Source organism: Calypte anna, chromosome 27 (genome assembly GCF_003957555.1).
Source record: "Calypte anna isolate BGI_N300 chromosome 27, bCalAnn1_v1.p, whole genome shotgun sequence".
Taxonomy (NCBI): domain Eukaryota; kingdom Metazoa; phylum Chordata; class Aves; order Apodiformes; family Trochilidae; genus Calypte; species Calypte anna.
Window position 1 is genome coordinate 4,970,300 of NC_044272.1, and position 11,334 is coordinate 4,981,633.

Below are 11,334 nucleotides of genomic sequence, written 5' to 3' on the forward strand. Positions count from 1 at the left end.
GCGGATCCGCCGCGGTCCCGGCGGGCTGGGCCGAACCCCCGGGCCTCGCTTGCTCCGGCATGACCCGGCCTGACCGCCCCCTCCACAGACACCGGGCTCGGGCGGGCCCGCGGGTGTTCGTGTCCCGGCGCCGGGCTCGGTGCCCCCGGGACAGTCGGGGTCCGGCCCGGTGAAAGCTCTCGCTGCACGGAGCTTGATTCAGAACCAAGCGCAGGGGCCGGGGGGGTTCGCGGGGGCTGCTGCGGGAGCGGCTGTTTCCCCGCCAAGGTAACGGGGTGGGTGGTGATGATTCCCCTTGGATTGCAGCCTCGGGAGCCGAACTCCGGCTCGGTCCCTGCCCCGGGCCCCGGCGGGAGCTGCGGAGGGGAGCAGGACGAGCACTGTGTGCCCTGTGTCCCCTCACCCTGGGGGGATCCGGGGGGGGGCAGCTGCCACCTGCCCAAAACCAGATGAATTGGGGCAGAGTTGGGGCAGGGTTGGGCACCTCAGCCTTCCCAAGTCACCTTCTCAGAGCTTTGGGTCACGTCTCCCATTCCTCACAGCAGGAATAACGCTGTTGCCCAGTCTCATCAGCCTCCTTTTGGCTTTCCCCACCTTTGATCCAGTTTGTGCAGGCCAAATACCCCAAAACTGGGTGTACTGAGGGGGAAATGGTTTTGGCTCCTGCCTGTAACACCTGCAGGAGCTGCTGGCCTCACTACCCGTGTGCACGGTTCAGCCCCGGGGCTGTTAAATATTTATACATCATACCATGAACCTGATTTATCTGCACAGCCCCTGGCAGCACAAGTGCTTTCCAGCCCTGTCTGGTTCTGCTTCCCAAGCTCACCCTTATCCCTGCAGCAGAGGAGTGGCACGGAGGGAGCAGAGGGTTTGGGGACTGATCCCAGGTGAGGCTGAAGGCCTCGGGGTGCTGCAGCCACCCCTGGTGTTTGCAGAGGTTTTTAAGTGTATTTGAGATCCCTGGGCAGGGCAGCAGCCCCCAGGCCCAGCTCTGCTCCTGCAGCCTTTGCAGTGTGGGATCCTGCCAGGGAAGGTGGGATTTATCCTGCTGTGAGGAAGGGAGAAGCAGCCCCCGTGTCCTGGGGAGCATCCCGTGGGCTCGAGCTCTACATCAGCCTCCTCCAGAAGCACTGAGCTTCATTCCAAGTGCCCTTTCTGATTCCCTGTGGATTCCCCCTCCTTGCTGCTGCAGTTAACCCCATCTGTTCTCCTGGCTTCTTGGAAGGGGAAATGAACCCCCGTGGGGCTGCTGCTGGCAGGTGCTGCTGCTGCTGCTCCAGCTCCTGCTCTGACTCCTGCTTCCCCCTGCCAAAAGGACTCATCCACCCCTGGGGCTGCCTGCTCGTTGTAGGGCTGAGTGATGACAGAAGGAATTGTATTTTCCAGCAGCAGGGAGGCAGTGCTGGGGTTCTGGGGTTCTGCCCAGCCCCACAGAGCTGCTGGGGGGTGGCTGTGACACCAGAACTGAGAATGATCCTCAGGTCACTGGGGCTTGGGGGCTCCAGAGGGAAGCTGGGGCTAAGGAGCCTCGTGGTGCTTGGTGTCACCCGGGACAAGGTGACAGCCACACTGGGGCTGTGTCCTCTGGAATTAACTGCACCAAGCCCTGAGCTGGGGCTCTGCTCCCCACAGCCCCCCAGCCTGCCCTGCTTTTGGGGTGCTGGTGCCACCTTGCCCAGAGGAGCCTCCACAGCAGAATTCAGTGACCTGCAGGGCCTGGGCTGCATGGGGAGAGATCAGAAACCACGAGTGGGTCAGCCAGGGACCCCCCGAGCTCAGGGCCATCCTCCAGAGAGGCTCTGCCTTGGTGCTGTGTTTGCAGCCAGAGCTGAGTGCCGGGAGCCGGGATGGATCCTGACGGCTGGGGTGGTGCGGGGTTCCGGGAGGCAGGGAGGGGGTTTCCCATCCCGGTGGTGTCACAGGGGGCTGAGCTCCTCTCACCTGGGGAGATCCAGGAGGGCTCTCCCTCCCTCCTCACCCTCCCAGCTCTGGATCCAGGCTGGGATGTTCCCTGGCTTCCTCCCCCGGCTCTGGGTGCGGGTGCTGCTGGGGAGGGATTCCCGGAGGAGCTCAGGGCTGGGGCAGGCTGCACCCCCGGAGTCAGCAGCCCCCAGGAACCCTCATTTAACCCTCATTTAACCCTCATTTAAAGCTTTGCAGCTTGTGGGACGGGCACCCGGCTCAGAGGGGACCCAAAACCATCCTACGAGTCCCGGTAGCACCGTGAGGAGGAGCTCTGGCTCCGGCTGGGATGGATGCGGGCTGTGCAGGGGGTCAGGGGGCGGCCCGGTCCCGGGGGGTGTCCCACCCATTCCCGTCTCCTTCCAGAGGATGTTCCTGGTCGGGCTCTCGGGGGGGATCGCGTCGGGGAAGAGCTCGGTGGCGGCGGTGCTGGGGGAGCTGGGCTGTGCGGTCATCGACGCCGATGTGCTGGCCAGGGAGGGTGAGTGCGGGGCTCCCGGGTGCGGGGAGGGATGCGGGGAAGTGCAGACAGCAGAGGGTGCTCTGGGTACATCCGAGAAGCGTTCCCGGGCCCTGAGGCTGCGGGGAGCAGCGGTGTTCAGGGGCATCGGCACCGGGATGGGTTTTTAATAAGGAAAAAGAGAAGTCGGTGTGGTAATAAAACCCCGGGAACGGGAGGTCTGGGCCCGGGGCTCCCTCTCCTGGGCCGCGGTGCTTCCTCCTGCCTGTGGTTCTTGTACCGTGGGTGCTGTGCTGGTGTCCCCCCGGGACACCCCTCCTGTGGCGTGGGGACAGCAGGGCAGGGCACGGACACGCGTGGAGGAGAATTTCCCACTGCTGGGGGTGCTTGGCTGGAAATGCTGAGGGCTTGGATCACACTGGTGAGTTCGTGTGCTCAGGAAAACCAAACACACCAAACCAAACCAAACCACCCCAAAAAAGGCTCCAAATGCCCCGGATCAGAGGGAATTGTGTGTGTGTGTGAGTGTGTGTGTGTGTGAGTGTGAGTGTGTGTGTGTGTGTGTGTGTGAGTGTGTGTGTGAGTGTGTGTGTGTGTGAGTGTGTGTGTGTGTGTGTGTGTGTGTGTGTGAGTGTGTGTGTGTGAGTGTGTGTGTGAGTGTGTGTGTGTGTGAGTGTGAGTGCATGTGTGTCTGTGTGTGAGTGTGTGTGTGAGTGTGTGAGTGTGAGTGCATGTGTGTGAGTGTGTGTGTGTGTGTGTGAGAGTGTGTGTGTGTGTGTGTGAGTGAGTGTGTGTGTGTGTGAGTGTGTGAGTGTGTGTGTGTGAGTGCATGTGTGTCTGTGTGTGTGTGAGTGTGTGTGTCTGTGTGTGAGTGTCTGTGAGTGTGTGTGTGTGTGAGTGTGCGTGTGTGTGTGTGTGAGTGAGTGTGTGAGTGAGTGTGTGTGTGTGTGTGTCTGTGTGTCTGTGTGTGTCTGTGCACAGCCCCTGTCTCTCTCTCTCTCTCTCTCTCTGTCACTCTCCTGGCTGTGGAAAAGCCCCAGAAATCCCGATCTGTTGCCTCAGCAGGACTGGAGCAGCCCCTGGGTCAGCTGTGAATCCCTGTGCCACGGGGCTGCAGAGCAGCTCCAGCTCGGGAAGGGCTGGTTTGGGGTGGTTTGGAGTGGTTTGGTCTGGTTTGGGGTGGTTTGGAGTGGTTTGGGGTGATTTGGGGTGCAGGAGGTCTGGGGGCCGTGGTGCAGCAGGGTCAGGCTGGAGTGCCCGGACCTCCCCCCGGAGCCCCTCGAAGCCGTGATGCTCTTAAGGTTTTATTGCTCTGTAATTCCCTTGGAAGCGCCGGAAATCTGCTGGAGGTGCTAAAAGCCCTCGGGGAGGATAGGGAAACAATCCAGATACTCAGCATCGGGTTTCTACCAATCACTTCATTTTCCTCCCAATTCCTTTTTGATGTGTGTTTATTTGCTACCCGGATTTCTCCCACCCTGCAGCTGCCTCGATGTGAAATTCACGGGAGAAAGAAATTGCTCTTAAAGACTTTTATTAGGTTGGTCTGAGGTTACAAACCCAACCCTGGATTTTGGGAGAGAAATTTCCATAGGCTCTGTCATCCTCTGTCGTTAGCCTCAGCTTGAGCTTAATTATGGTTTTATTACTGAGTCCTGTTTTGTTGGGGCCTTTTTTGGTGGCTTTAAAATTGCATGTTTGGGTAACGTCAGAGTCCCTGCAGATTCCTGTGGGGAATTGATCTTTTAGAACAATTTCTGGGCTCGTTCTCATGAAGGATTTGGCAACTCGAGGTGAAAGACAGTAAAGCAAACTTCAGCAGCAGCCAGGCTGGGTTCAGCGGGTGCTGAAGTGTTGAAATAAAATAAACCTGATGCTGGTCCCGGGGCTGTTGGGGTCTCTCAGCTCAGCTCCTCGCTCTGCAGATGGTGGGACCCAGGGGCTCTCAGCCCCTCCTCACCCCCAGCAGCAGCAGGAGGGGGGTTGTGGTGCTGTGTTAATGCTTGCAGGGTGCTTTAATGTCTCTGGTGCCAGCCCAGGAAGGGACCTTGGGCTGGGAGGAGGGGGTTTTGCAGCAGGGAGGGCAGGAGTGGGCCCTGCTTGGCCTCAGATGCTGGGAGCTGCTGCGGTGCCCGGGAGGAGAGGCAGCGTGGTTATTTAATGAACAAAACTCATTTGAGGCCTCTTGCTGATGCAGAGCCTGGCTCTAACCTCGGGCTGTTTCCTGTTATCAGTGGTGCAGCCCCAGTTCAAGGCCTATCAGCAGATCCTACAAGCCTTTGGCACCCAGATCCTCTTGGAGAATGGAGAGATCAATCGTGAGGCTCTAGGAAACATTATCTTCTCCCAGCCTGAGAAACGGCTGCTGCTCAACTCCATCACCCACCCGGAGATCCAGAAGGAGATGCTGAAACAGATCCTGAAGTACTTTGTGCAAGGTAAGAGATCCTGGTGTCCCTGCCCGGGCAGGATCCATCCCTGCTCACTCTGCCCTGGGTTTTTAAGGGTCCCTTGGAGAGAGGGACGAGGCAGGAGGCACTGAAGTGACATGGAGTGACACTCTTTGGAGGCTTTATTCCTGCCCTTCACCACCTCCTCCTGCTGTGGTTTCCAGCACATCCCTGGGGCTGGGGAGCAGCCCTGGGAGGCCTTTCCTGAGGTTCCTCTGCTGGGTAATGTCACACCTCCCAAACCACCCAAATATTCCTCCCTGCCCACAGCCTCCTCGGGCTTGCCTGAAAGCTGCAGAGCCCGTTTTGTCTGGATGAGGTGAGAGGCACCTGACAGCCCTGGGTTCCAAAGTCCCGCTTTTTCCCCCGATAAATCTAACAAATGGAGCTGTCAGACTGGGTCAGATCAAACGCCAGATAAGATCAGTGTCCGGGTTCCGTGCAGGCAGAGGGATCTCTAACGGAGTCAGCCAGGTTCTGTGGAGCTTATCAGAGCTGAGCCCTGTGACAGCTGAAGGGGCCTGTGGAGGAGGAGGAGGAGGAGGAGGAGGGAGGAAGCAACAGGCAGGAGATCTGGGAGCCAGGGCTGGAGTGTTGCTGCTGCTGCTATCCTGCCCCTCGGCGAGCACCATGTGCCTTCAGCTGCCTGCTTTGTCCTCATTAGTCAGGATTTAATGATTTGGGATGGCTGGATGCTGTCTCTGAGGATGGCTGCGTGCAGAAAGCTCGGATCGATCCAACTGGAGGGCAGTGAGAAGTCTCTGGGTGGAGATGCTGTTAAAATGGTGGCTTCATGGACAGTGATGTCTTTGTCAGGGTTTTTATTGCCGTGGCCAGCTCCAGGAGGGGAGTTGGGTTATGAGGAGGAGACATCAGCACAGCTGGGGGGTCAATAGTGGAGTACATGTGGGGCAGTGAGGTCCTGGCTTGCAGCTTTCCCTCCCTCAGACCCCAACATCCCCAAATGCTGCTGCTTGTGAAGGGCAGGGGGAGATGGGGAGCCTGGGGTGGGCTGCAAGGCCCTGTGGGAGACAGTGGCTGCTGGTGACAAGCTCTGCCCTGCCTGGTGACGGGGGTCTGAAGCCAATCCTGGACACTTTGGGTGAGGTTTGGGCCCTGGAGGCACCCCCAGGTTTCAGTGGCAGAGCTGCCAGAGGTCTGCCAGGATTTCCTTGTTCCTTGTGGAAAAGCAGAGCTGTTTAGCCAAAGCTTTCCACAAAGGGAAGAAAACTGAGCTGGGAAACATCCACTCGAATCCCTGCAGCCTGGGGAAGTCTTGGAGGGGAGAAAGAGGAGAGCAAACCCTGCTGTGGGCACTGCAGAGCCTGGTGACAGCAGCAGCCACTTCCATTTCAGCTCCTTGTTTCAGCTCCTCATTATATTTTTCACAGCTTCACCTTTGGTCTGAGATCATCCAGGTTTGGGTTTGTTGGTTTTTTGTGGTTTGTTGTTTTTTTTTCCTGAAGTCTTGGCACTAAACCATTTCCTCCCTGCAGGAGGGAGGAGGGGAGGCAGAGGCTGTGCTGGAGCTGGTGCAGTTGGAGCAGGGGGGTTGGGGAGCACAAGTAACCCCCTACCCTTCCCTGGGGTGTTCTCCTCTCTGCAGGCTATCACTACGTCATCCTCGACATCCCCCTGCTCTTTGAGAACAGCAGCTTGACCAGGTTTATGAAATACACAGTCCTGGTGTATTGGTAAGTGCCCTGGGAGTCCCCCCCTCTGTTAGAGGCTGGAGGGGACTGTCACCTCCCTGCCTGGGGGGTGGGTTTGGCCTCCCCCCTTTCCACACACCAGCCCTTGGCTGTCAGCCTCAGCAGCAGCACAGTCCTTCACCTTTTACCAAAAACCTGGCTTCATTCTGGGGGGGATTTGCTGTCTTTGGGCCTTCTCAGCCAGAGCTCCCTCTGCTGGGACAGGGCCTGGGGCGCTTGGGTCACAGCAACCCCAGGCAATGCCCCAGGCTTGGGGCAGAGTGGCTGAAAAGTGCCCCACGGAAAAGGTCCTGGGGGTGCTGAACAGGAGCCAGAGTGTGCCCAGGGCCACCAGCATCCTGGCTACTGTCAGCACTGGTGTGGCCAGCAGGAGCAGGGCAGGGATCATCCCCTGTGCTGGGCACTGCTGAGGCTGCACCTCCAATCCTGGGGTCAGTTTTGGGTCAGAAAAGGGACACTGAGGGGCTGGAGGTGTCCAGGGAAGGGAAAGAGAGGTGGGGAAGGGTCTGGAGCAGAAGTCTGCCCAGGAGCAGCTGAGGGCCCTGGGGGTGTTGATCCTGGAGCAGAGGAGGCTGAGGGGAGACCTTGTGGCTCTCTGCAACCCCCTGAGAGGAGGTTGGAGCCAGGGGGGGTCGGGCTCTGCTCCCAAGGAACAAGGGATGGGACAAGAGGAACTTTTGGCACAACTCAAGTTGTGCCAGGGGAGGTTTAGGTTGGAGCTTGGGGACAATTTCTGCCTGGAAAGGGTTGTCAGGGCCTGGCCCAGGCTGCCCAGGGCAGGGCTGGAGTCCCCATCATCCCTGGAGGGGTTTCAGAGCCTGGAGATGTGGGGATGAGGGACATGGGGCAGGGGTGGCCTTGGCAGGGATGGGGGAAGGCTTGGACTCCAGGATCCTAAAGGGCTTCTCACACCAGGAGGTCCCTGTGTCCCAGTGTCCCAGCCTGGGGCTGATCCTCAGGATCCAGAATGAAGCAGGGGGCATCCCCCACACTTTCTCAGAACCACTGAGTCCAAACAGAACCCTGAGATCCCTGAATGCTTGACCCCCGGTTTTACTGGAAAGGGCACACCCCTCATGTCCTGTCCTGTCCCCCCCTCAGTGTGTCCCCCTATCCCTCAATGTCCCCCCCATCCCTCAGTGTCCCCTCCTGTCCCTCAATGTCCCCCCATCCCTCAGTGTCCCCTCCCTCAGTCCCCTATCCCTCAGTGTCCCATCCCTCAGTCCCCTATCCCTCAGTGTCCCCTCCCTCAGTGTCCCCCCCTGTCCCTCAGTGTCCCCTCCTGTCCATCAGTGTCCCCCCCTGTCCCTCAGTGTCCCCTCCTGTCCCTCAGTGACCCTCCCACCCAGCTCCAGCGCCTGATGAGGAGGTCCCCGGGGCTGTCCCAGGCCCAGGCCCAGGCCCGGATCTCCTCCCAGCTCCCTCTGGAGCAGAAGCTCAAGATGGCCACGGACATCATCGATAACAGTGGGGAGTGGGAGAGCACCCGGGAGCAGATCCTGAGGCTGCATTCCCGTCTGGAGAGCTCTTGGAGCTTCCTCTGGGCACGGCTGGCACTGGGCATGGCTCTGGGGGGGCTGCTCTGCCTCCTCCTGCGGGGCCTCGGCTCCTGACTCCCCCTGCTCCCTGACCACATTCCCAGGCTTGGGAAGGGCAGGGGGAAGGAAGCTGCTTCCCAGAGCTCTGCCAGAGGGATCCCCACCCAGGGGGGTGAACATGGGGGACTTCCAGCACCATCTCCCTTTTCCCTTCATCACACTCAGGTTCTCACCCTCCAGCTGGGGTGGGAATGGCTGCGGCCCATGGGGGGCTCCAGGATCCTGTGTCCCGTGATGGGCTCCAGGATCTCCTGTCCCATGGGGGGCTCCAGGATCCTGTGTCCCGTGATGGGCTCCAGGATCTCCTGTCCCACTGTGGGACTGCAGGGATTTTGGGTGCTGTTGTGTTTTCCAGAACCTTGTTAATGGTTATAAATATGTAGAGGTGAGTGGCAGGAGGATGGAGCCAGGCTCTGCTCAGGGATGTCCAGTGACAGGACAAGGGGTGCAAGCTGGAGCAGAGGAGGTTCCCCAGAAACATCAGGAAAAACTTTTGCAGTGTGAGGGTGAGGGAGCCCTGGCCCAGGCTGCCCAGGGGGGTGTGGAGTCTCCTTCTCTGCAGACATTCAAACCCCTCCTGGACACCTCCCTGTGTGCCCTGCTGGAGGTGACCCTGCTCTGACAGGGGATTGCACTCCAGGGGCTCTCGGGGTCCCTTCCATTCCCTGCAGGAGTGGGGGGGTCTCTCAGGCCCTGTCCCTGCCACTGGTGTCCCCAGGGTGGTCCCTCCTGGCTCACAGCCCCCCCAGGCTGGATTGAGATGGGGGGGATTTTCCCTTTTTTCACTGTAACAGGTATTACATCTGCTGGGGGGGTCACACAGCACCTCCCTTAAGGTAGGGGAGGGGTCTCCTCCCTGTTCACCTCCTTCCTCTCTGCCCCCATCACTTGGGGTGAAGACCCCAGACCCCCACCCCAGGTACCCCACACCTCAGCTCTGGATCTGAGGGGGTCTGAACCAGCCCCAGCCCCTCCCGATGTTGGGGTTCCAGCTGTTGGAGTTCCCGGGGGGGTCGGGGCTCTTGGCCCCAGGATTAATAAAGCTCCGACCCGCAGCCCCCGCACTCGGCTCCTCCCCGCGCTGCTCGGGAAAGGTCAGAGCTGAGCACACAGCTCACGGCTCAGCCCCGCACGGAGAAAACGGGGGGGAGCACGGCTGCCAGGGGGGCTGGGGGCTGGGATGGGGCTGGGATGGGGGCTGGGGGGATGGGATGGGGATGGGGTTACAGGCTGCGGGGTGGGGTGCAGGCGTGGGGGGCTGGGGTCTTGAGATGGGTGGCTGGGGTTCTGTGATGGGGGTCTGGGGTTAGGGGAGAGGGGGCTGGGGTCCTGAGATGGGGGTGTGGGGTTTTGTGATACGGGTTTGGGATCAGGGGAGGGGGGTCTGGGGTTCTCGACATGGGGGTCTGGGGTTCTGGGGTGGGGGTACCTGGGTTCTGGGGTGGGGGTCTGGGGTCCCAGATGGATGCCCTGTCCCAGTGCCACCCCCATCCCAGTGTTTTGGGGCCGGGGGGCATTGCCCACCCCTGCACAGGGTGGTCCTGAGGCTCTGGGCTCTCCCCACCCCCTCAGGATGGTGGCCCAGGTGACAGGGACACAGCAGAGCTGTCCCCAAGGCACAGGGACCTTCCCTGGGGTGTCACATCCCTGTCCCCTCCTGGAGCCAGGCACCCCCCCAACCCCCCCAGCCCAGGGGTCCCAGGACCTGGAGCCGGGGGGGTTCTGGTGTCGGTCCCTGGGTGGGTGCTGGGTGCCTTGGGTGCTCACAGTGGCCGTGGGTGGGGGCCTGGAGGGCAATGGGGGAGGTGGGGGAGACACCCCCCCCTGTCTGAGCCCCCTGTGCTGGTGACACATCTGCTGCCACCGTGTCCTGTGCCCCCCCTCCCCCGTGCCCCCCCGGCTCTGTGTGCAGCCCCCCCCCTCCCCCGCACGGCCAATATTTACCCTGCTGCAAATTGGTGCTGAATCAATTGTGCTGCGGCTGCTGCAGGGGGCTCCTGACAGGCAGACACACACACCCCTGCAGCCCCCCCTGCTGCAACCCCCCCACTGCAACCCCCCCACTGCAACCCCCCCACTGCAACCCCCCCACTGCAAACCCCCCACTGTAACCCCCCCACTGCAACCCCCCCTGCACGCTCCCCATTGCATCCCCTCTTGCAACCCCACTGCATCTCCCCACACCCCCCCTTGCAGCCCCCCCGCTGTACCCCCCTGCCCCCCCATTGCAACCCCCCGCTGCACCCCCTCCTCCATTCCCCCTCCCCCCTTTGCTGCATCACCCCCGGACCCCCCTCCGCACCCCTCCCTGCACCCCCCGCACTGTGGTCCCCCCGGTACCCCCTCCCTGCCCCTCCCCCAGTGCTCCCCTTCCTTGGTGTCCCCCCCGGAGCCCCCCCTGTCCCGGTGCCCCCCCTCAAGCACCCCCTCTCCCGAGGTGTCACCCCCCACATCTCGAGGCACCCACTGAGGGGAAGGAGAGGGACCCACAGAGAACCCCCCCCCCTTCCCCCGTGGCTGTGGGGACAGGGGTGACATTCCCCAGTGGGTGGGGGTCCCAGTGCCCGGGCGGGGGGGTCCCCAATGTCACTGTACGGCCCCCGCGGTCACAGGTGTCACCGTCCCTCGTGTGTCCCTGCGGAGTGGCATGGTGTCACTGTCACTGCATGGCCCCCGGGGTCACGGGTGTCACCGTCCCCATGTGCCCCTGGGGAGTGGCAAAGTGTCACTGCCACCGCTCATGGGGTGTCACACGGTATCACTGTGGCCGCACAGTCCCACTCGTGTCACACCTTGCTGCCGCACAGCCCCGCAGGACTGGACGGTGTCACTGCTGCTCCCCGGGGTGTCACACGGTGTCACTGTCACCGCGCAGTGCACAGGGTGTCACTGTCACCGCGGGGCTGCCCGTTGCCACGCAGTGTCACTGCAGCTCCCGTGGGTTGTCACACGGAGTCACCGTCAGTGCCTGATGCACAGGGTGTCACAGAGCGTGGTGTCACTGCATGGCCCACGGCGTGTCACCGAGTGTCACCGTCACCGCTGTCCCACAGTGTATCACCCACTGTCACTGTCACTGCATGGCCCACGGCGTGTCACCCAGTGTCACCGTCACTGCATGGCCTGGGGTGTCACACACTGTCACCACA

General features: G+C 61.2%; 1 protein-coding gene across 1 annotated transcript; it reads left to right on the forward strand.

Moving 5' to 3' along the window:
• The first annotated feature begins 60 nt into the window (after positions 1–60).
• Positions 61–8,650, forward strand: DCAKD (dephospho-CoA kinase domain containing). Its single transcript, XM_008495342.2, has 5 exons — positions 61–267; positions 2,332–2,446; positions 4,660–4,863; positions 6,482–6,569; positions 7,921–8,650. The coding sequence occupies exons 2-5, from the start codon at positions 2,335–2,337 to the stop codon at positions 8,198–8,200; spliced, it is 684 nt and encodes a 227-aa protein (XP_008493564.2). The 5' UTR covers positions 61–267; positions 2,332–2,334; the 3' UTR covers positions 8,201–8,650.
• Positions 8,651–11,334: the final 2,684 nt, after the last annotated feature.

Excerpts from the sequence above, each read along its gene's own strand:
- DCAKD (XM_008495342.2), top strand. The coding sequence starts at position 2,335 with ATGTTCCTGGTCGGGCTCTCGGGGGGGATCGCGTCGGGGAAGAGCTCG. Across the intron at positions 4,864-6,481 it reads CCTGAAGTACTTTGTGCAAG|GCTATCACTACGTCATCCTC; the intron begins GTAAGAGATCCT and ends TCCTCTCTGCAG. Across the intron at positions 6,570-7,920 it reads TACACAGTCCTGGTGTATTG|TGACCCTCCCACCCAGCTCC; the intron begins GTAAGTGCCCTG and ends CCTGTCCCTCAG.